This window comes from Xiphophorus hellerii, chromosome 22 (assembly GCF_003331165.1).
Source record: "Xiphophorus hellerii strain 12219 chromosome 22, Xiphophorus_hellerii-4.1, whole genome shotgun sequence".
Taxonomy (NCBI): domain Eukaryota; kingdom Metazoa; phylum Chordata; class Actinopteri; order Cyprinodontiformes; family Poeciliidae; genus Xiphophorus; species Xiphophorus hellerii.
In genome coordinates, this window is record NC_045693.1 from 6,876,792 (window position 1) to 6,900,888 (window position 24,097).

Consider the following 24,097-nt stretch of genomic DNA (forward strand, 5'->3'; position numbering starts at 1 on the left):
CTTACCAGAGGGGCCGCTTTTCATTGGCTGATGTCCATTCTACGTGGTCACGTGCGTGGCCGTCTCACAAACACACTTAGCTTTCCGTTAGCTAAGTACAGCATAATGGCAGAACTGATACAACTTCTACACCTTGAAGCCTGTCTGCTACACAGTCTTACGTTAGCTAAACAGATCAATATCCAATGTGTCTGTATCTGACATACACTAAAGATTTTATTTTAGCAGAAAAGGCTTTGGACTAAACTGTTACTCGTGTTAGCCACGCTAGCACCAAGTACAGCTAGTCAATCAACCATGGTTGTGTTCAGGGAAGTGCTGATTAATAATCGAGAAATAAATATCAAGCCTGGAAACTTGATATCGTAACGGACTGAATGTTATGTTTTTAACGTCTTTGCTCGAGTGGTTTTGAGTTGATCACCTGTTCGGGTTATTTTACCTTTGTTTCCCTTTGCTGTGGCGCATTACAGCAGCTGTAGTTTCTAAATGTTGGACTAATTACCTCGTTCGTTTGTGAGTTTACGTCATTCACAAAAACATCAAATAGAACAAATATATTTCATTAAATTTTAACAAACAAATGGCTTCTACCGCGGTAATTATGTGAAATTAAATTAATTATATCCCAGCTTCAGAAGATTTGCCTTTACCTTTACAGAGCTCTTTGGTTCCTCCTATCAGTCTGTAGCTTCTCATATTGACGTCATCAAACCAAATTTCAGATCTACCATAACTGACTGACACCTGCTGGCCTCAGGTTTGCAACCAGCTTGTGACTGAGAAACCATCATCCTCCCAGATGATGACATGAACTTGTTAGTTCCTCTGTCCATTGTAGTAGCTGATATATTGTGAAAATCCGGTAGAAATGATGCATTAATCGAGTCATGTTTACATAGAAACAACGCGCTGCGAGACTTTGCTTGTGAGACTTGCGGTCACGTGGGTCGGTTGTGGGCGGAGCTTGGTAAGGTCCATGGAGCTGGGGAACACAAATGGCCCCCGGGCCGCACTTTGGACACCCCTCTCTTAAAGGATAGATACCAAAATATGCAATAATTCACACCTGTAGGTTCTGCTTGTCTTAATCTTTGCATAAAACACTTGTTGGTTACAAGTTTTGACGCAAACTGCGCACGTTTTAGAGTTTTCTTGGTACTTATTGGGCTGATCATCCATCTTATTGATCACAGTGAGACCCTAGCAATCTCCTCAGCTCTTGCATCATTTGCTCCTGCTATAAAGAAGTGGGCTAAATGCGCATGCGCCATTGGCTTTGTGCGTCGTCGCCCCCTCTCCATTGGCTAACCGCGCCCCCTCTGCGCTCAGCCTTTACAGCCGACCACTCCGTCTGTGAGCACTCGACCCACGCTGCGTGGAGCCGCTCGGAAAAAAAGATGGAGAAAAAGAGCGAGATCAACGGGCACGCCATGCCCAGCTCCGCGTCCACCGCCCGGATGCTGGAGAACAGCGAGGAGCCCGTTGAGGAGGACCAGCAGCAGCAGGAGGAGAAGAAGAAGCGGGGCTTCAAGGAGAGGTTGACCCGGTTCCTGAGCAGGAACCTGCTGGTGATCCTCACCGTCTCCGGCGTCCTGGTGGGCGTCGGGCTCGGCATGCTGGTCCGCGGCATGAACCTGAGCAAAGCGCAGATGAGCCACTTCGCCTTCCCCGGAGAGATGCTGCTGCGGATGCTGAAGATGATCATCCTGCCGCTGGTGGTCTGCAGCCTGGTGTCCGGCGCCGCTAGCCTGGACACCCGCTCCCTGGGCAAGCTGGGCGGCATCGCAGTCGCCTACTTCCTAGTGACCACGCTGATCGCCTCCGGGATCGGGGTGGCGCTGGCCTTCATCATCAAACCGGGGGTGGGCGCCGGAGCCCTGAACACCAACAGCCTGGGTCTGGAGAGCGTCAGCAGCAACAAGGAGACCACCGACTCCTTCCTGGATCTGGCCAGGTACGACCACACCACCACCCCGCTACTTCACGCTGATGGAAAGGGATCTTTCACCGCTTTGCTCTAGCAGACATGTTGGAGTAAATCCTAATACAATAAATACAACATACGTTGAACAAACAAACAAAAACAAAACTTACAGGAGTATAGATATAAAACTTTGTTGGAGTTTCCACCAAAAATAACACAAAAAGCTAACACAAAAGTTCTGCTAACATATAATTTCTGTTAGCATCACTCAAAGTTACGTAACTTTGTTGTTATGCTAGTTAACTAACGCGGAAGTTATGCTAATCATGCTAGCATAACTTCCGTGTTAGCATGATTTGAAGAAACAAAAAAACTTCCGCGCTCCAAAAATCTAAAATTTGCCAGGAAAAATACTCAGAAATTTTCAGATTAAGCTCAGAAAATCTGTAGAAAACAACCTGGAAATTTCTGAGATTGAAAAGTCAAAACATTGCGTGCTAATTTTTCTTTCAAAATCTTTCTGAAGTTTTCTTTGGGGGGCTGGGAGTTTGAAGAATCTAAAAAAAAATCTTAGAAAAGCTTAATACATTTTGAGATTAATCTCAGAAATTTTCTACCACAGACAGATATTTTCTAACATTGACAAGCTGCGCAGCTGATGCGCAGTGTTTGCTGCTCTGTAGATTGGAAAATGCAGCTCTGAGGAGGGGCTGCGTCTTGAAGGCGGGGCTAAGTCCATCCAGGCTTTTTGCACAGCTGAATGGAAATTAAAGGATTTCTCTAACATGAATGGAAGAATCCAGTCAACATTCCAGGTGTGTTTTTGATGATGGAATAACATTATAACATTATAACATTATGTGAAGCTCAAAATAGTCGATTTTGGATTAAACTGCGTCTTTAAAAGGAATAAAATGGAGCTTAATTCTTCAAGCTACAGTTGTCTTGCTGTGAGAAGCAGCGACGGACTCTTCTATGCATATTTCTTTGTGGTGTTTCTTGGCCATAATTAGACGGAATCTGGGCAAAGAGAGGAGGGAAAGGTCGGGCTCGACCTATATGGCTGTACGAGGCGAACACTCTATGCTGTACACACAATAGGACGCCCCAGAAACGGTTTCTACTGATGCTTTAACACTAGGAGGGCCGAAGGTAGTCCATTTGGTGTTTCTCCATTTGGTGTTTCTACCTATTCAGTCTAGAGATAGGCCAAATGACCTGAAGGATTTTATCTAGCAGGTGCTTTTGTTCAGTAAATAGGGCCATTACCTTATCAGTACCCTGGTAATGGCCTCAACGCATCTCACAGTTGCACAATTGTTCCTTAGACTTCGACTTCGACTTAGACTGACTTTGTTGTCATTTTCAATGCACAGGGTGTATACAGAACGAAATTTCGTTGCATACGGCTCAGGACAATGTTTGAGGTTCCAATGTTGTGAGTAAAATAAAATACAGTATAAAATATGAATATAAATCTAAATATAAAATATAAAGTGCAGGACTGACAGTAAAATAGAAGTCCACCCGTCTCTCCTGCACCCCAATGCATGCCTGATAAAGCACATGTGCATTCAGTGCTGCCATGTCAATCATGTTTGCCAGGTTTGCTGACCAGCTGTCACATAGTGATGGAACCTTGGTCACCCCCCGCAAGATTATGACTGAAATAAATGCCATTAGTTCTTGTGAACTAAATAGGTGAAGCAGTCACCTATTTATCCTCCACAGCACAAAAGGCTGCATGCAAATTTGCATGTGCAAAGTCTCCCAGATCTCTTTTGCTTACACTTTTTGCATGATTTTTTTGAGGTGGATCAACACAATTAATTTGGTTAGTTTATTTCTAAACTGTCATTTTATACCCTCTTAGCTTTATTTCAAAGAGAAACATTACTCATTTCTTTTAGAAAAACCTTTGCATACTTTTTGAAACAGATTGTATGTTTTGCAAACTCTATGTACATTTGGCAAAATGACCTGGATAATGCAGCACAACATCATGGATCAACTGCAAAAAGTCACATCTCTCCAAAAACATCGCTTCAAAACTAAACCGACTAGTGTTAGGTATCATAGATACCCACCCCCAACATGGACTATTCACATCCCTACCTTCTGGCCTGACGGTCAACGACCACATGTACAATAGAACAATAGAAGAATAGAAGAATGGATGAATGGAGGCTAATTTGAGCCATCAGAGTCGTCAGGTTTTCAAGACCGGGTCTTGAAAACCTGGCAGGTCTTAAAAACCTGGCCCTCCTAGCCGCATGTATCAGTCGCTGTGGGTCATTGAAATGCTCAGTTTCAGCAGAGGAAAAGAGGAAGAGGAGCAGCATCTAAACCACATTAGAGGTCGTAATGAGCTACTAAATCCACCTGACTGACCCTTGGTGTGCAGGTCACGGTACCCTGAAGTTTACAAGTCAGCAGCGCTCTAACTGGGTCATACAGGATTCAGAGGGGTGGTCGTTCAATCTAATCTCCCCTTTCAGGAGTGGACCCATCAGTGTTGTGCAACTACAGCTTTGATTTGCAATTCAAATCAAGAAGGGGCTCTCTGCCCTGCTTGGCCGTCACATGAAAAAGTTTGCACTCAGTTAGACTCCGGATGGTCGCTGCTTTTGGGTTTTCCAGGTCGTCTTTGCAAATTTTAACTTATTTAGGCAATTTTTAGTGTTTAGCTTGAAAAAGAAAAAAAGTGGAAACAAAATGTGAACAGACATGCCTATTTTTAAACTGTATTTATTCGGAATAAGAATCAAAATTTCTTAAAACGTTAATGGATCAGACAAAAAGTTTTCAAGTCATGACACTGGATTTGCTTAGATAAAACAATAAGCCATAAAATAGTTGAATTCAGGGTACTTACTTTCTTATTGTCTTTGTTTTGATTTATTTATTTTTATCCCACAACTGCGTCTGAGATTCATGGATCATCGCATCTATTATATTTTCTGCTTGTTGTTTTCTACACTGATAAAGGAAAACAAGTGATGCAACTTAAAAAAGAGTTAATTTGTTACAAGTAAAAAAAGTCTAATTTACCAAAGTAAATATGTTAAGTTGTCATTTCAAACAAACGTAAATAAAGTAAGTTTGACAAACATAATTTGATTACATGCAACAAATTAACTCAGTTTTTAGAAGTTGGAGCTCCAATTAATTTTTTTCAGTGTATAAATACAATTAAATTAGACAAAACGTAAAGTAAAAATAAAGATAAACTACAATGAAAAACTTCATGTAGATTCACAAGATTAACTCAAGATAAAATTAGCAGTTTATTATATAAATATATGAGGAACACAGCTGGTTTGTGTCATTTGCAGTGTTTAATTTGAGAACTACAAAAGTAAATGTTGGTATTTAAAAGTTGAAAGAGTGAGTTTAATTCTCATTTAGCCTCGGGTTACTAATACGAGTCTGCTCAGTGCCCTAATAATAAGTTCCCACACAGTGAGGGAAGGCTGACAGCTGTTGCAGCAGGAAAGTGTATCTTAGCTCCCTGCAGAACAAACTGAACCCTGCTGCTCTCAGCATTTCTGCCTTATCATCACAGCAGAGGCATCGTCTGAGTCCAGTTCCCAGCCGAACTCCTCAGGCGGGTCGAACCGCCTCTAAACTCACTCGGAGAACTGGACTCGATTTCATAGAAGCTTTTTGTTTTCTGAGATTGATGCAAACATTTTTAGTTTTGAATCCGTCCACTTCAAATCTTTCTCGGTGTTATTGTTTCATCACATTTATTCTACTCAGACCTGAACCAGTTCGGTTTTCACCAAGCTTTGGTTCACAAAGTAGCCATAAACCAAATCTGGGATGTAATTTTGTATCTTTCAGGAGTTTTTTTCACCAGAAAGAAAACCATTTGCTCTCTTCACACCATATGTTCTTCCCAGAGTATGAATCTGAACAACTCTGGTGACCCCTGACCTCCTCTAAGCCTCTGGTTTCACTCTGAAAACAGGTCTGGTTAAGGCAGCCGTGTCCAAAGTGCGGCCCGGCGGCCATTTGTGGCCACTGACTGCAATTAAAGAATAAAGAAGGGCACAAATTTGATCGCCCGACACGTGTTTTTTTTAGGATATTTTTTATGGTAAGTTTGTATCTTAATTTTTCTTGATTTAGTCTTTTACTATTATTAGTTGTGCCACAAATATTAAGCATGTTTTTATTCAAAAACAGAACCGTCCATTACAGCAAAGGTCGTGAAAGAAAATTTTGACTTTTGTTGCTGGGAATAAACTAAAAACATTTTATAGACTTAATAAATGGAAAATAATAAGCCTTAAAAAGTTCAATAACTGTAAACATAAAATATTACATGTTTCATTTATTGTTGTGCAGGTAAAAGAGAAAAAATTTACAGTAATATTTTTTATTTTTTAATTGGGGGAAAACAAATAAAATTTTAGTTTGGACACCACTGGGTTAAGGACTTTCTTGTAGAAATGTGAAAAAAGATTTAGAAATACTTCCTTTGGAGGCAAGGTTATTTTAGTTAACTAAAACAACCAATCAAAGCCAGAAGGAGATTCTTAGCACTTCCAATCAAGCTCGCATACGTGCTGCTAAATGTGCTAATGGCGGAGAAGCAACTTACTGTTACAGGACAACCGTTTATCTGCCCTCATCGGTGGCTATGCTAACTAGCCTTAGCATTCACAACAGGCTGTAGCATAGCAGAGAGCTGCCTGTGTCAGTGGCAGCACACGGGCATGATTGACAGCGCTAAGACCAGCCTCCTGGCTCCAGGATAGCAGGGAGAAGGTAGAGGAGCTCAATTTCGTTATTTTTTTTTTTCATGTTTTACTATCACGACATGCTGGCAGTTTCAATAGATATATAAAAAAATATGTATATACTTAAAAGTTACTGCATCTTTAGGTTTATATAATTCTTTTATGCTGCAAATTAAAGTAAATTTGAATATTTTTCCGCTTTGGAAAGTTATTTAGGATTTATTTTTAGGCACATTTTATAAATCCAGAATTAATGTCCTGGAAAAGCTGTGGTTACATTTTTGCTAAAGGTTCTACTTTATCATATTTCTATCGGATTATAACCAAATAAGGTGTTATTTAAGGTTAAAATCAAACTCCTTGACTGATTTTTCTAGATTCTGCAGTGAATGAATTTAAATCCTATAAATTTTAGCTTATATGATGTTCAGCTTTAACCGACATGTGACAACCTTGAGGAAAAAAAGGAAAACCTGTCCGGATCTCGCTGCACTGTGGGAAAAACATGCCGCTTCTCAGCTTTGGAAATCCACCTCCGTCATGTGATGAGAGGGAAACCTGACATTATTCCTGCAGGAGTTTCACATTTCCCCTCAGGTAGCAGAGGAAGGCTTGCAGCTGAGGATGTGAATGAACTGAATCAACATTCAGCCCAGTAACTGAGGGCAAAGTTTACTGGGATTATTAGGTGACCCCAGTTGCCGGGCTGTGGCGCGACAGTGGAAACAAACATGAACAGTGTCTGCTTTCTTGCACAAGAAAGCGCGATCTCAGCAGATAAAGTTTCAGAAACTTGGAAACAAATGGAGGAATAAAAGCCTTTCCAGTACTCCCAGTATGCTTATCTTACAGCCCTGATAACAAACTCAGCAGGAGAAAACTCCAGAAATGTTGTTCTCCTGAATATGTAGAGAAACATTGAATTTTACATGTTTTTCTTTATTTACTACTTAATAATTGTTTAATTAATTTAGCATAAATGGTGCCTCATACCTTCTGATTTTAGTTGCTAATGGGTTAAAATTTTATTATTTTTTAAATCAGATTATTAATCTAACATTACATTTAGCAAAGTGTGATTAGTGAGTTTCATTTATTATGTCTGGGTGTTTTGGTCTCAACTATTCCTTTTTTTTGAAGGATGATTTTGTTACAGAGACTTCCTAATTCATTTTATTTGTTGTGTTTTTTGTTTATTAATTTTGGATATTTAAAATGTCTTCCAGTTCCACTGTTAAATGTTCAATAAAATTTAAAATGTACTGATCTTTGAGAATGTTTTTTTTTGCACTATTACAATTATATGACTTGGAAATGATCATGAACAGGCTTAGCTGCATGTCTTTTCTTTCTTGATCCTTGTTCTTGTTGAGCTCTTGATGAGTAAAGACTACCAGTGCAACAAAAACAACAAAACAAATTAGGATCTAAATGAACACAGTTTGCTTTTAAATGTATAACTGGGCACCTGATTTCTGGGTTTTCTCCCAGTGTGATCAGAATGATCAAATAATAATAATAATAAATGTGAAATGAAGCTCCAAAATTGGCTGTTTATAGGGAGTTTCATGGAAAAGCTAATGTTTGGATCCGTTTATTGAGGCTCCGGTTGGAATACTGATGCCTTTTCCTTTTCTAGTTGCTTCAGCTTGTGGTTGATTAAACCCATTGACTCAGGACAAACTGCATCACCACGGCTCTGATTTTTATCTACTTCTAATTTGTTTTTCTCCTCTTCCTTTCCTCAGGAATTTGTTTCCATCGAACCTGGTGGCGGCTGCTTTCCGTTCTGTAAGTGCCTCCTCTCTGTTGGGTTTTCTTTTTTTTTGTTTAATTGCTTGTGTTGGATTGTTTGTCCTAATTTATTTCCACAACCACGTGGATGCCACTCCAGGATAAATTACAAAACCACTCAAAGGCCCAGCTGGTCGCTCCTGCTCGTGCAAACTTCTTTCTTTTTTTTTTTTTCCTTAACTTCCCTTGCTCTCCCTAACAATCGTTGCCATGGCAAAACAATTTAGCTCCGGCTATCCTAGCAACCCTCTCTGGAACTGCGCCTGCTTCATTTCACATAATTATGTTTGCTGTTTGCTTAAGCTAAACAAAAATAAGGAAAACTCAATATTTAAGGATGTTAGACGCAAAATGGCAGCACAAACACTCTCAAGGCAAAGTGCATCCAATTACAGCTGTCAAAGCGTTCGAAGCTGGTCGTTCGAATTCGTCTCTGAATTATAAACTCACACACTGGTCAGTAAGCACAGAGTTGAATAAATCCCACTAACAAACACAATCACAGTGGAAGGGGGCCAAAAGTGGGTTAAACAACATGTCTTTGTTTGTGAAGACGGGAGATTTTCACAAACAAACCTGCTAAAAGCTACAAAAAAATTCTGTGAGATTCTGCATTGAAACATGTTTTGATGTTTTGCTTCTGTCCTGTAAACCATAATAAACACACAGTTCCTATCAGTGATCAAAATATTTGGAGCTTTTTGTAGTTTATTTTAACAATAAAACATAAAGGATTTTAAAAAACAAAAATAGGTTCCACAAGTTTAAATTTATTAATTTTTTTCTAGTCCACACAGGGTACAAATTATACATACAGGCTCAAACACACACACACACAAATGTAGTATATGTCAGGAAAATGGTTCCCACAAGATATTAGAAACAAACGCACACACATACCCACGCCCACACACACATATACAGTATATATATATATAGTAATTAAATGTTAAAGTTGAAATTGCTTGTTGTAGCCACCAACAAGATTGGTAGAGTTAATCCAAATTAGATAAATATAGTAAAGTGTCATCGGCATAATCATGGATATGTATTCTGTCCTGTCTAGAAAACTGGGCCAAGCAGTGAACTGAGGTACTCTGTAACTAAGTGAGGAGAATTTACATGAACAAATGTTGCCTGTGCTGGTTAATTTATCAAATACCAGTACAGTGGATGTTTGACATTCATAAAGGTTGCCAAAATCCGTAAATGCATCCTCTAAAAAAATTTATAAGTGCCTTTTTTAATAGTCCAAGCACCAAATATACCTGATTAATGCACTAATAGAAGCAGTCTTAGCGCCACAGCAGAAGCCAGTTTCTGCTTTATTTTAACTCTTGGGGGTACAGCCAATCAGAATCAAGGAAAATGAATGGCGCACCTGTATTGGCTGCTTTGCAGACGCCAGCCAATAGTGTATCAAGTAGCACTGTGACAAAAATATTTTATCTTAAGCTGCATTTTCTTTAAATATTTGAGAAAAAACAGTGACCAGATAAATTTTTATTGCAATTTTTACATGCTGCAATGACTTTATCCGCAGTGCATAAAACAAACCCAAATGAGTCTAAATGGACTTAATTTTTACGTAACACAATGTTTTGTTTTGTTTTTTATGTTCTAGTATGCCACGGACTACAAAATGGTCGCTGTGGGGAACGACACCAATGGAACAACCCTGTATCAAAAGGTAAGCCCTGAAATCATGTTTCCTGAACGTGAAATGCCAGATGTTGTGTTTCTGAAACACATTTCAGACGCTTATCTCTGTTTGCTTTGACCACTTGGTGAGTCTGCCGGTGGTGCAGACTCGCTGAATAAGCAATACGTGCCGCACCAAGGGAAGACTTGATTTAGGGAGAGTAGGTTCAAGGCTGGTGATGAAATGTTTCTACAACTGAACATCATAGCAGTCCTAAATGTTGTAATTTAAATCTGTAAATATGTTCCAGTGGCCTAGTTTCAGGTTCATCTGGTTCAAATTCTGTAAAAAAAACAACCAAAAAAAAAATATATCAAGCACCTTCTGCTAAGCAGTTATTAATTGGTTAATCCAAAAAACATATCACTGTATTTATGTTAAGCAGAAAGGCCTGAACTTTACACATGTTGATGTTTGAAGTATTTTTTTCTTTAGCGTACACTAAACGAATGCCATCTTCTTGCATTTTAGGCAATTTTATTTATTTAAAAAAAGAAATTGAATCATTTATTTGCATTTTTATAAATGTATTTCTAACAGGGCTGTCAACTTTAACACATGCGATTAATCTGAAAATTTTAATGTGTAATTATTATTACGTGTTACTACTTCAAATTCACTACAAGAGATCTTCCCTGCCAACAGCCATCACTATCTACAATTACTTAGAAGAATTTGACTTCATATGAGTTACAATGAAATTTAATTTCCCTTTGGGATCAGTAAAGCAATTCTTAATTTGAATTGAATTTAATTAAATAATTCAGATTAATCTAACTACTATTTTGAGCTAGAGGCCTCATAGCGGCGCATTATTGGGAAGCGATGAGCGGTTTCCACGACAGCAGACGGCGACAAAAGTTGAACATTTCTCAACATTTTTGTGTTGCGTTGCAAGCCTGTGTGTGCACGAATTACGCTGGAGGAAGACAAGCAACTGTTGCCTCATCGCACAAATCCCGTAGGAAATAAATGGAGAGTTTCTTAACGTTTAAAACAAAATAACCTCCTTTAAGCCTTACTGAATATAAAAATCTGGAAAACTAAGAATATTTGGTTTGAGACAGTAAAACATTTCTTTTTAGAATGTGGTGGTTTTTGATGGGTTATATGGGCAGTTGCCCTGGGCGGCATCAGAAGGAGGGTGGGGTAACTGAGAACTACAAAATAAAATACCGTATTTTCCGGAATATAGAGAGCAACTTACTATAAGCCGCACCCACAAAGTAAAAAAAAAAAACAAAAAAAAAACTGGAAACGTACATATATAAGCTGCACAGGACTATAAGCCGCTGGTATCTCCGCCACTCTCAGTTTTCCTTACTAAATCTGCGTATCCAATGCCGAACCATGGTTTCGTTCACGGCGAGCTTACGTGGAGCGGCTCTATTTCCCTCCTGTACTGCCACATCAATAGTCTTCAACTTAAAAGCTGCATCGTATGACCTTCTTCGTGTTGTTTCCATGATGAGGGCGTATGAGTTTGAAAACATTTCTCCGTCGCGCCTGCTGCTAGCATGTGTTTGTTCTAAATGAAAATCAGCAATTTCTTCTTTGATTTCCAAATTTGACTTCCAATGATTCACTTCCTGCTAAAGAGCCCCCTGGTGGTTGAAGAAAAATCCACCGAGAAGCCGCACCGGACTACAAGCCGCGTGGTTCAAAGCGTGGGAAAAACGCTTATAGTCTGAAAAATATGGTATATTTTATGAGTCAGTTTTCTTCTACACACATTTGCTACTACTTGTAAGCATGGTAGTGGAGTAAGTTTCCCTTAGATTATACTACCTGCTTTCTGCTTTAAAAAAAATGAGGTAATTGTTTGGATTTTAATTGGTTGGAGTGCGGCAGGAGGAGGGGCCATATTTTAAGGTTACAAAGTGATTAATCTGGTTAGATTTTTTAATTGATTGACAACAGTAATTCTAATTTTCTTCTATTTGAACAAAGTGTTCTTCGAAATCCCTCCATCCTGGCTTACCATTGGGGAAACTGGTCTTGGCATTGGTGGATGAGTGTGGGACTGGACAGAGATGGTCAGGCTGTGGGAGAGCTCAGCACACTGTGAAGGGATTTAACTCAGGATTTGTCTCTGTCCTCATTGATTCCCATCACCCAGTTCACTGAATCCTCCCTGATGACCCAGACCTGATGGCTGTTGTGCAACCATGCGCGTTCTCTCTATAGTAGGAGGCGTTGTACAAACTACAGCCTGCTGGATAAACTCTCCTGTTCGACGAGTTTACTTTGCCGTAAAAGGCTTAGACTAACTGAGCAACTGCTGTTGTGGAAACATTTTTAAAAATACAGTCCTGGTCCATACATGTTGCTGCCATGTTGTGTGTAGCTAACTGGTATTTTAGTAGACCATTGGTCGGTCGCAATAAGCAATAAATCAATTGATTGCATGATAAATAGCAAAGAGCTTAATAATTTCCACTTTCATTATTTATTGTTTTTCTATTTCCTCTCTTTCTATCAAAAACTGGGTGACAAAAGTCTTCAGTTTTGTGTTTTGGTCTCAACTGGCCTTTTTTGAAGGACAATTTTGTTTAGAGACTTTATAATTAATTTTATTTGTTGTTATTTTGGATATTTAAAATGTCCTCCAGTTGCAGTGTTAAATATTCATTAAAGTGTAAAGTTTATTGATCTTTGAGAAGGTGTTCTTGCACTATTATGCCATTACCATTATATTACCTGAAAAGTTTCTTAAAACAACATTATTGTTTGTAAACTCCGGGATAATTTGTCATCCAGAAAATTTGTTTCTGTGACAGTAGTCGGTTATTCTACTAATTATTCTGAAGATTAATCAGTGGTTTCAGTTAACCACTTAAGTCTTTTAATTTTTTTGTTTAGATGAAACTAGAAAGTCATGAAAACATGCAAATAAATAAATTATTTAATAAATTTTTTGAATAAGGAAATAAATACACAATTGATTACTTAAAAGGCAAAAACCTTTGAGTGTATACTTTTTCACTTTGTATTTGTAGCTATAAAAATACATGAACATGTGAAAAGCTCAGCCCTTTCCCCTCGACTTGACATCAATACAGTGCAATGGAAATCTTTTGATTATTTTCAGATTAAACAATTGATAACTGGATTGCAAAAGTTGAATAATAAGAAAAAAAAAAGCAAAATATATATAGTATATATATATTGTACAGTTTTGGCTTAATTGCAGCTCTGAGTAGATTGTTCTTTTAGCAAATGGCCAATTTTTGAGTCTGTATACTCCACTTAACGATTAATCGAATACTAAACAAGTCGATTAGTTTATTTGGGCACCAAAATATTGAATTATATTGAAATATTTTGCAAACATTAAGTTTGTTGCCTGTTCACAGCATTTTAGATTTTCTTGGACTCGACGGTGTGGCTCAATGATCCAGTCAGAAAATAAAAACAAAATTTAAATAACAAAAAAATTCAGTGATCTGGGTGGCTTTGGGAAAATTGACTAGAAATCTTCCAAATAAACTTGTCAAAACATGCTAAAGTATTTTCGTGTATGTTTTAATTGAAATCTTTCACAGTTTTTATCAACATCTGCTAAGTTTGTACAGATTCTTACAGTTTCTGGACGTTTTAGGTGCCGATTGGAACTGAAGCCGATGGTATGAACATCCTTGGTCTGGTGCTGTTTGCTATGGTGTTTGGCGTTGCCCTTCGGATACTTGGAGAGGAAGGAGAGGAGCTCATTCGCTTCTTCAACGCCTTCAACGAAGCCACCATGGTGCTGGTGTCCTGGATCATGTGGTAAGTATGGACGGACAAAGGAGAAGTATTATGCAAAACTCACTTTTTGCACGTTTTTTGTACTTCCATTTGCATCTTTGGTGCTTCTAAAAATAGCCCAAGCACTTAAAAAATTCAATAAGTTCATATTTTTTGGTGTCTAGAAAGTGAGCTGTTTAAAAAAACCTCCTGAAAGTAACGTCACAAATCAGTAGGCACCACCCTTCACCTAGTAACCCCAGCGGAAGCACAGCCCGTTACCTAGCAACCCCAACGGAGTTGAGCGAGCAGCAGCTTATTTGGATTTAAAGTGACAGAGTCCCTAAAACAGCTTATAGGCAGAACTGAGCAGACTAAAATCTAACTATCCAAGAATGATTTTGTGCAAAAAATGTTATGAATATGTTTTGTTCCGCCCATAGACCTATTCTATTCCTTTAAAGCTTGACCATGATCTTATTTCATGGTAACTTCTTCTAATTTTTTTTAGGTATATTCCCTTTGGCATCATGTTTCTTGTGGGGAGTAAGATCGTAGAAATGGAAGATGTGGTTCTTCTGGTCACTAGCTTGGGGAAATACATTTTCGCTTCAATCCTGGGCCACATCATCCATGGAGGCATTGTTCTTCCCCTCATCTACTTTGCCTTCACCCGAAAGAACCCCTTCAGCTTCCTTTCTGGCCTCATCACACCCTTCACCACCGCCTTCGCCACCTGCTCCAGGTACCCACTGATACATCTGACTTCCTCAACATCAACTATGTAGGAAATATCTAAGTTTTTTTTCCCCTCACCAGTTCGGCAACTCTTCCCTCAATGATAAAGTGTGTGGAAGAAAACAACGGTGTGGACAAGCGCATTAGCCGCTTCATCCTACCCATTGGAGCAACAGTGAACATGGATGGAGCAGCCATTTTCCAGTGCATTGCTGCCGTCTTCATCGCACAGCTCAACAATACTGAACTGAACGCTGGACAGATCTTCACCATCTTGTAAGTTTTATTAAGAAACTACAATGCAGAAACGGTTAATGCCCATTGAACCCATTAAACTTCTACATAACTTTATATTCATGATGCTGTTTGTTCACTAATGTTTTCTGAGATTAAATCACATATGGGTGAACCCTTTTTACTAGTTAGTTGACTTCTGACCACTATAGAAACACAAAATATTACCAAGTATTTTTGGTCTAGTTTCTAGTACAAATATTTAAAATAAGACAAGACTGACTCACAAGTTACTTTTCAACAAGAAACGGGAGCTTAAGTCAGTCATTTCTTAATATTGATGAAAAATTGCTAATACTAAAAGCTGGTACATTTTCGTCAATTTTAAGGAATTACTGACTTAATTACTCACATATTTCAAATGTACGAAGATGTTTGCACTAGAAACCAGACCGTAAATAATAATATTTTGTGTTTTTGTAGTGAAATCCGTTGGAATGCAAATGCCTGCACATGGTTCATCAATTATTTTAGTATAAACATATGAGAAAAAATTAAGAGCGTTGATTCTGAGGTTGCACATGTTTTTAATCTGTTTTGAAACGGTTATGTTACATGTTGCGACTACTTGTAGGGTAACGGCCACAGCCTCCAGCGTTGGCGCCGCAGGCATTCCGGCTGGTGGCATCATCACCATCGCCATCATCCTGGAGGCCATCGGCCTGCCGACCAACGATCTGTCCCTCATGCTGGCCGTCGACTGGATTGTGTGAGTAAATTTACTCTCACCCTGGAAAACACCCAACATTGTAAGGCAGGGAATGCTGTTTCTAGAGTCTTCCCAGAGGAAAACCAACTCTTTTGCTGCTTTCCAGTTGAAAGTTGGAATTTCAACATGGCGGCACCCATAGACATTGTTTGCAAACATCATCTAAAGCTTTACTTTCAATAAGCAAACATAATTTTTTATTTGTACTGTTTTGTAGTTTCAGACGCTTCATGTAACATTGATTTTTGATGCATTTTTATTTGTGTGTCTTGCAATATAAACATCTTTCCACCAGATATTGCTGTTATTGACGCGGAGCGGCCATATTGGAAGTCGGCCTTACAAGGAATAAGTTGTGGTAGTCGAAGCTGCTCCCAGTTTCCCAATGGGAACTCTGACTTTGGAGGGAAATCTAATTGATTTTTCTGACTGGGAAGTCAGAAATTCCCAGTTCTGAGTACAACAGGAGTAAAATGGCATTAATGGAGCAAAAGTTCACTTTCTGGAGGAGGAGGAGTATGACATCAAAAAGCGAGAACATAGAGAATTAGGGCTGAAACGATTAAGTGGATTAATCGCAATTAATCGGTTATTGAAATAATCAACATAATTAGTAACTGATTAATTGTTAAATGCCAGTAATTAAGCCAAAACTCTACAAAAAATATACATTTGCCTTTAAAATGGGGAAGAAAAAACCTTTGTCTGTTACTTATTTACCCAGAATTCCTCAATTGTCAGTTTTAGCTTCACCTACTTCAAATTGTGGAAACAAATTAATAAATAAAAATACAAATATATCTCCTACTAAGCACATTTTGCTGTCCAATTATTAATTAGTTAATGCAAAAAAAACAAAAACGCCATTGTTTCATTTTTGACAATACAATTAAATTGAATTATTCATTTGCAATTTTTTGTTTGTGGTTTATGTGGCTAAATAAAAATATACGGAATGTGACAATATTTTATATCAATTTGGAGCTAGACCTGTCACAATAAGCAATAAATCAATCACATGACAAATTAAAACAAACTCAATGATTCAAATATTAAATAATTAATTTTATTTGTTATTTCTGTTTATTTGTTTTGGATATTTAAAATATCTTCCAGTTTCAGTGTTTAATATTCATTTGAATGTAAAGTTTGGGAATGTGTTATTACATTTATTATGACATTTCCACTATATCACTGAAATGGTCTCAAAACAACAACATTATTTAGTACAATAACTTCTGGGTCAATTTATCATCCAGAAAAATGTATTGTGGTAGGCCTATTTGCAGCTCTACTGAGAATGCTTTTAAAATAATATACATGTTTCTTCCTCTTTGTGCTCAGGGATCGTACCACCACTGTGGTGAACGTGGAGGGTGACGCTCTGGGTGCAGGAATCCTCCACCACATCAACCAGCTGGAAATGAAAAAGCAGCAACAGGAAGTAGCGGAGGAACTGGAGGAAGTCAAGGTTGAATCTGTGGCAAACGTTCAGGCGGAGGAGGAGACATCGCCGCTTGTCATGCGCCAAACCAAAATCCCTGAGGGAATGCCCGAAGCCATCGAGTCTGTCCTGTGAACCCAGACAGACTTCTCTCTGACCATCTGACCTGAGATGTGTGATGTTGCTGCTGATCGGGCATCAGTGCGACCCGATGTCCTTTAAAAAAAAAACAACAAACAAAAACAAACAAAAAAAAAAACCAAGAAGGAAAGTTTGCAACTTTGAAGGTAAAACGAAAAAGTCATCAAGAGTCTGTCAGCAGTGCATCCAGGATTCTAATTCAGGATAGTACATAATGCAATCCAGAAATATTTTTCTAATTAAATACTCGGCATAAGCGGTTAGTGGTTTCATTTTTGTTTTAGTTTTTTGCTCGTATTAACTCTAAAATAGGCCAGAAACATTCCGACAAATGCCCAAGGTTGGTTTGCTTCATTTACAGTAGCTCTCAAAATTTACACAAAACTGTATTAAAATGCTTAGTTTGTTCATTTTAAACTCCTTAATATATCATTTAAAAGTTATTTCCACATGAAGTGTAAAGTAAATGTGCACGCCCTGAAACTTTAGTGAAACTAAAATAAAGTCCTGCTAGTTTTTTTGACATTAGCACATTTTCATCCTTTAGCTAAAGCCACAGAATGCAGAGAGGTTACAAAGCATCAAAACGATTTTATTGCACAAAGGTATCAGTCAGGAGAAGAGTGTAAAAACATCCACAGTGTTAAATATTTGTACACCATGTCTGTAACTGGCAGAAGATGTTTTAGTTTGATGAAACAACCAGGAACATTTGGAAAGCAGGTATACAATATACTTAACTTTTTTGTGCTATACGGTTAGCACAAAAAATCGATTAGCCTGAGCCAAACATGGTGGTGGCAGCATTATGGCTTGGGGTTACTTTTCTTTCTTTGTAATTGAGTTACATCTTAGATTAATCAGCAAAAATGTGAATCAAAATTGAAGGATCGGTTTAGGTGTTCAAACAAATACAACTGGATTATTGTATCTTTTATTATTTTTTTAACAGATTTGTTTGTTTTACAGCCAGTTGTAGCGTATATGTGCCATAAACTTTGAATTTTAACATGGATGGGGACGTTTTTAAGAGTCACTGCAGAGTAAAGACAGAAACAGCCTTTAATGTTCTGTTTTCTGAACGTTATGGATTCTTTTATTTGTATCTACCATCAAAAAGAAGAATGCAGGACCATCATTGACCTTAAAGGAATAGCAATCAAATTATCAACATTGTTTTGAGTAAATTATACATTCCATCGCTTGATCATGTGTGATGGAAACAGTGATGATAGCTGCTATTTCAAGTGAAAATAACAGATTTTTTTGGTTTCGTAATTAGATGGAGTTGAATTTGCAGCTGAATTTGGCTCCAAATCGTGAAAAGTATATCTCCAGATATCTGAAACCATGGGAAAAAAGTGATTTGATGCTTGCTCCCTATTTTCAGGCTGATTTCCCAATTTTGTAGGAGGTTTAAAAAAAACACAAACACCTCAAATACCTTAAAGCTCAGCTAGCTCACCAAGCTTGCTAGCTCAGCTAGCCTGGTATCGCAGTAAATGAATGTTAGCTGCTTTTTAGTAACTTATCAGCCTAATTTTCTTTTCAGACTTGATCTTTAAATTTATTTGTTATAATGTATTTTATCTGTATTGCTAAAAACTTTTGGAAAGTATGTTGGCGACAAATTTGTAAAGTATGCTAGCTAACTAACCCGCTAAAGCAGTGCTGACATTCAGCTAACGGTTAATTTAGGATAGCATTCATCTTTTAGCTAAGTTTTAGTCAAACTGCCTTAGTTAGCAGACTTTATGTTAAAATAAGTTGTAAGCATAACTAAAAATGTGATTTTTATATATTCGGACATTAACTGACATCTAAGGGTCATAATGTAGCAGCTAAATCAAATGGGTTTTACTGTAATTGTTCACTTTTTGCTAAAAACCTGACACTTGTGAAGACACTAAAACTACCAAAATGGCCCCTGTCATGGCCACCATGTTGTATTTAAATCTGGGTGCCATTTGTTATGTAACTTCCTGGTTACACAGAAAACTAGCCAGAGCACTGTAAAAATGAAAACATTAAAAATACAGAATGGAAAGGAATGGATGTAAATTTTGACAATAATTACATGTTTGCTGACTGTGTGGAAACACTAATGTACAGTTCAGTTATTCAAAAGCAGTTATAAGTGAAAACATGTTTATTTGGCAGCCATTTTTAAATTCAATATGGCAGCTATAATGGTATCAAGGGCCAGTAGTGCCAAAATTCTGCACATAAGTTAAATACATAATAATTTCTTCTAAAGATATACATTAAGTGATCTAATGATTTAAATGTTTCATTAAGTGAAAACAATTAAATGCTGAACACGTTCATTAAATAAATTTTTTTAATGAATGTATAAATATTACAGCATTTATTCTTTTTTTTCTAGTCATTTTCAGTAAAAATTTCCACAATTGAGTACACAAATAAGTTGTGAAAAATACTTGTTTATGTAATTTAAATAAGTCTGGAAATGCATACATGAAGAAATAAATGCTAATTTTAAATGTTTCAATCATGTACTTCAATAAATACTGAAATAATTGTTTTTACATTATAATTTCAAATTTTAATTTTCTACATTTAATTATTTGTTATAATAAATTGAAACATTGAAGTAATTATATATTGCTTATTTAATATATTGTAGTTTAATTTAAATTCTTGTAAGTGTAAAAGTTATTTGGCAAATTTGTGGTACTTTTGGTAAAAGACGAGAAAATTATGGGGATCAAAATAGATGTGAAATTCAGATTTTTGCTTAAAGTGAGCAATGTTGACCTTTACAACTCTACTACATAACAATAAAAATGCAGAATTTCTACTAATTATCAAAAACCTCTGTGAAATTTGTAGCACTGTTTATGCTTTCCAACAAATACTGACAGGATCTCATCTGACATCAAGCAAATTATCGGTGCACCTTGTTTTGTTTGGCGACACAAAAGCGCTCCAGTCTTTCGCTCAGATAAAAAAAATGGTGGCTGTTTTGAAAATATGTTACACTTAAATAAAAGGTTCTCCCTCTGTTTACACTCTAACACTGGACCAAAATGCCGTAATTCACATAATTATTATTATTTTTTTGTCTATTTTATCTTTTTGTGCTGTTAAACTACACTGGACATTATAGGATGCTATTGATAATATTTGTCTGGTTTTAAAACCAAACATGGTGACAAAAATATGGCAAAAATATGTCACTTTTACCAACTTTAGTTAATATTGGTTGTACGACGGAGTATCAGGGGCACGCTAAAAAAAGTAAAATTGTGAGAATAGAGTCATAATATTAGAAGAATAAAGTCGAAATAATATGAGAATAAAGTTGTAGTATCATGAGAATAATTATAATATTACGACTTTATTCTCGTATTATTTTGACTTTATTCTCAGATTATTGCAACTTTACTCTCAAATTAATTCTAGTTTCTCGTAATCCTACAACTTTCTTGTATTATTTTGACTTCATTCTTGTACAACTTAATATGACTTTATTTTTCTTAAATGACTACTCGTACTATTTCGAGTTTAATCTTGTACTTTATTCTCCTAATCTGACTATTTTTGTTTTACTTCGACGTTATTCTAGTACTCTCGTAATATGACTATACCCGTAAAATTAAAACTTTATTCTCATATTATTGCAACTTTATCTATAATTCGCGTCTATTCTTGTACTACTATGGCTTTATTCTCGTAATACAACTTTCTTGTATTATTTTTGACTTCATTCTCGTGCGACTTTATTCTCGTAATATTATACGTTTCTTCTCATAACTTTATTTTTCTTATCCTCGCCCGGATTCCTTGTCGTATGGAAAAGTTAGCTTGTCTGTTTTCTTGCATATTTTTATTATTCTGCCTGGTTGATCCTTCTTTAAATGAAAATCAGTCCCTGTTGTTGACATTGTTGCTCCTTTTTTAAAAAGTTTTAAAGTTTGTGAGCCCCACGTTTCTGCACTGTGTGCTCTTTTCATTTCTGGATTATTTTGGAGGGAATAATCTGGTGCTGTTGTTGTTTGTGCCAAATCTACAATCTCTCTTTGAAAACTGCAACTTGACCAATAAACCCCTGCCTCCCTCTAGTGGCTGTAATGTGAAAATGCTATAAAAAATACTGTGGTGCAAAGCAACATTTCCTATTTATTCATGTTATTTAACATTAAGAAGCGGAAGGTGATTCTGATCCAGTGCTTGCTCATGTGATATTGTGTATTCTGTGAAAACCACTGCAGTGAGTTTTTTTTTTTTTGTGGACTCTTGGGAATGTGGACATTTAGTAAAGATGTCACAAATGTCTGCTTTAATTAAAAAAATGAAGAAATGTTTCAGTCATTAGACATATCAGATTAATTAACCTCACACTGAGTTGTACGACTACGTGGTACATGGAATTTATATCCATATATATATATATTTGATAATTTATTGTGATTTGTTTAACTTTTATGAATCATTTTTACTTGTTTTTTTTAACACTATACACTTTCCCCCTCAGTTTTCAATGTTTCTACCGTAAGAACACACTTTATAGCCTCAATCCTGTGGAGACTTTTCCTCTCAAACAGAATGTAAGTAATTTTTGCTCTTATTTTTAGTGCTTAAAATGACTGCTATGCTACCTGTGACATGTCTGTGTCTAACATTGTACAGCTGTTTGCTGTTATTCCTGCTGCCTGTCTTCATTAAAGATGTTTTCTTTTTTGTTTTTGACATGAGTGGTGTATTTATTAATCATTTATTTTGATGTAATTCAAAAATATCCTTGAAAGATTGATTCATTTTAGTAATTCAATTCAAAAACTGAAACTTCCACTAGGAATTGATGATGGCTTAAAACTGATGAAAACCCAAAGTCATGTTTTTTCAGAAAAACTTAATATTACATAGAAAAACAACAAAAATTATTTTTAAAAGAGAAATGTCACGCATAATAAGCCTGGTAGTCGTAAATCAGACAATAATAGGCATCCAGTTTATGGGTGATAAAAGACAAATGGACTTTAATAAAAAGTGGGATATTAATAGAAAGTTGAGTGGAAGGAAAAACTACTATAAAAGGACTGGGCTGTTGCACACAAGTCTGAGTTATGACTTTTTTCCTGACTTCTTTTACTTTTCCCCCCCTGAAAATTCTGAAAAACAAGAACATTTTGAAATTAATCTCAAAGTTTTTAGAAAAAAATTCTGATTCATCTCAACATTTTAGTTTTTTCGAGCAAATTTTTGACTTTTCAAACTCTGAAATGTCCATGTTTTTTCTACATTTGTGAGAATAATCTCAAAATAAAATTTTGCTAGCAAATTTTCAACTTTTCAAACTCAAATGTAATTGTTTGTACAACATTTCTGGCATTCATCTCTAAATTTCAGATTTTGCTAGCACTTTTTTTTTACTTTTCAAACACAGAAATGTCCTTGTTTTTCTAGACAATTTCTGAGATTCATCTCAAAATGAGTCTTTATAGCAATTTCTTTACTTTTCAAATTCAGAAATGTTCTCGTGCCTCAGAAATTTTCTAGAAAAACATCTACAAAAATTTAGTTTTTGCTGGCAAATGTTTTGACTTTTCAACCTCAGAAATTTCCATGTTTTTTCAATTAAATTTCTGAGATTCATCTCAAAGTTTCTGAGTTGTTTTTTTTTTGGCGGAAATCTACTCTTCTTTTTTGTTTTGTTTTCCCCCCGCTGTCTGTACTGGTTGTAATCCGCCGTCGTACTTTTCTCCCCGCTCTAAATTTGCGTCTGTGAATCAGGCGTCACACTGTAAATTCCCACAGTCCTGAACGCAGCAGGGATGATACCTCAACATCCATCCAACCTGCCGCTGCTAGCAGGTTGATAGCTAACCGGAGAGTTCAGGGCGGCGCGGCTTCATCATGAGGACGTCCCTCCCTCGTTAACCGGCACCGAGGACTCCCACGGCTCCCCACCTAGCTGGACTCATCGCCCCACCGCGGAAAGCGAGATGACGACCCGGTCGGAGAGAGAAAAAGCCCAGAAACTGAACGAGCAGCATCAGGCCATTCTTACCAAACTGCTGCGAGAAGAGGACAACAAGTACTGTGCAGACTGTGAGGCTAAAGGTAGGCAGGACACGGTCCACAGTGACCAGGGGACACGCGTGGACATTGTCCACCATGCACAGCAATGCATGTTTCTGCTGGATTTTACACTGACATGTTGGTAATTTTCATTAATACATTTTAATCACTCAGGGATTAAATTTACAAAGCGAAAATGTCTTTTTTTATTCTTAAGGTAGGATTGAATTAAAATAAATAGGGTGACAAAACTTCCGCCGAATATTTTCAAATTAAAACACTTAAAAAAAAGAAGTCAGTACTATATTCATATCATTAAAAATGTGTGTGTGTGTGTTTTAAATTAAAATTGTGTATCTGAGCTAAATTCGTTATTTTTTTCCTTAAAAATAATTGTCTTCTATTTTCTGTTTAAATGCCTTTCTTTTATTATGTACCTGAACGCCTCTTTGTTCCGGTTGTAAGTGGGTTCACTGTGGGTAACTTGAGGCTGTAGTATCGATGTCGTGTTCTTGACTGGGTTATTAATGAGCGGAAAACGTGCGTGTCCCGTGTAGCAGCGTGGAATCTGAGGTGTTCTTGACTCTCTGATTGCGTCCTGTTTAAAAAAAAAGGAGGAAAAAAACCTCCACATCGGCATTCTGTTGCTGCAGCATCTTCACCAGACTCCATTAGAAAAAACGAAACTTTATCATTCTCTTGCACAAAATCACAAAATACAATATAAGCAAATATGTGTGATAAAAGCGTAGATGTGCTTCCTTAATTCGGCATATTTCAGATGTAATTAAAGTGATTATTATGTAGACTGTGCAGAAATTGTACGCAT

At 37.0% G+C, this 24,097-nt stretch overlaps 2 protein-coding genes across 7 annotated transcripts in view; both read left to right on the top strand.

Moving 5' to 3' along the window:
• Positions 1–1,042: 1,042 nt before the first annotated feature.
• Positions 1,043–21,936, top strand: slc1a4 (solute carrier family 1 member 4). The gene is made up of 8 exons (XM_032553793.1): positions 1,043–1,957; positions 8,424–8,466; positions 10,094–10,159; positions 13,773–13,939; positions 14,409–14,642; positions 14,717–14,911; positions 15,504–15,638; positions 16,983–21,936. Exons 1-8 carry the CDS (start codon positions 1,260–1,262, stop codon positions 17,215–17,217), a joined length of 1,773 nt encoding a protein of 590 aa, XP_032409684.1. The 5' UTR covers positions 1,043–1,259; the 3' UTR covers positions 17,218–21,936.
• Positions 21,937–22,989: 1,053 nt separating this feature from the next.
• Positions 22,990–24,097, top strand: part of LOC116713144 (stromal membrane-associated protein 1-like) — an 83,668-nt gene continuing 82,560 nt past the window's right edge. For 3 of the 6 annotated variants that reach the window (XM_032553149.1, XM_032553150.1, XM_032553151.1), the window contains exon 1: positions 22,991–23,310. In XM_032553149.1, coding sequence (XP_032409040.1) covers positions 23,193–23,310 — 118 coding nt within the window. In that variant the 5' untranslated portion in view covers positions 22,991–23,192. Of the gene's footprint in view, positions 23,311–24,097 lie in introns of all 6 variants that reach the window. The other 3 variants (XM_032553147.1, XM_032553148.1, XM_032553152.1) reach the window with 2 other exon arrangements.

Coding starts and splice junctions, on each gene's coding strand:
- slc1a4 (XM_032553793.1), top strand. CDS start 1,260: ATGCGCATGCGCCATTGGCTTTGTGCGTCGTCGCCCCCTCTCCATTGG. Junction 8,467..10,093: donor TGGCGGCTGCTTTCCGTTCT/GTAAGTGCCTCC, acceptor TTTATGTTCTAG/TATGCCACGGACTACAAAAT. Junction 10,160..13,772: donor GAACAACCCTGTATCAAAAG/GTAAGCCCTGAA, acceptor TGGACGTTTTAG/GTGCCGATTGGAACTGAAGC.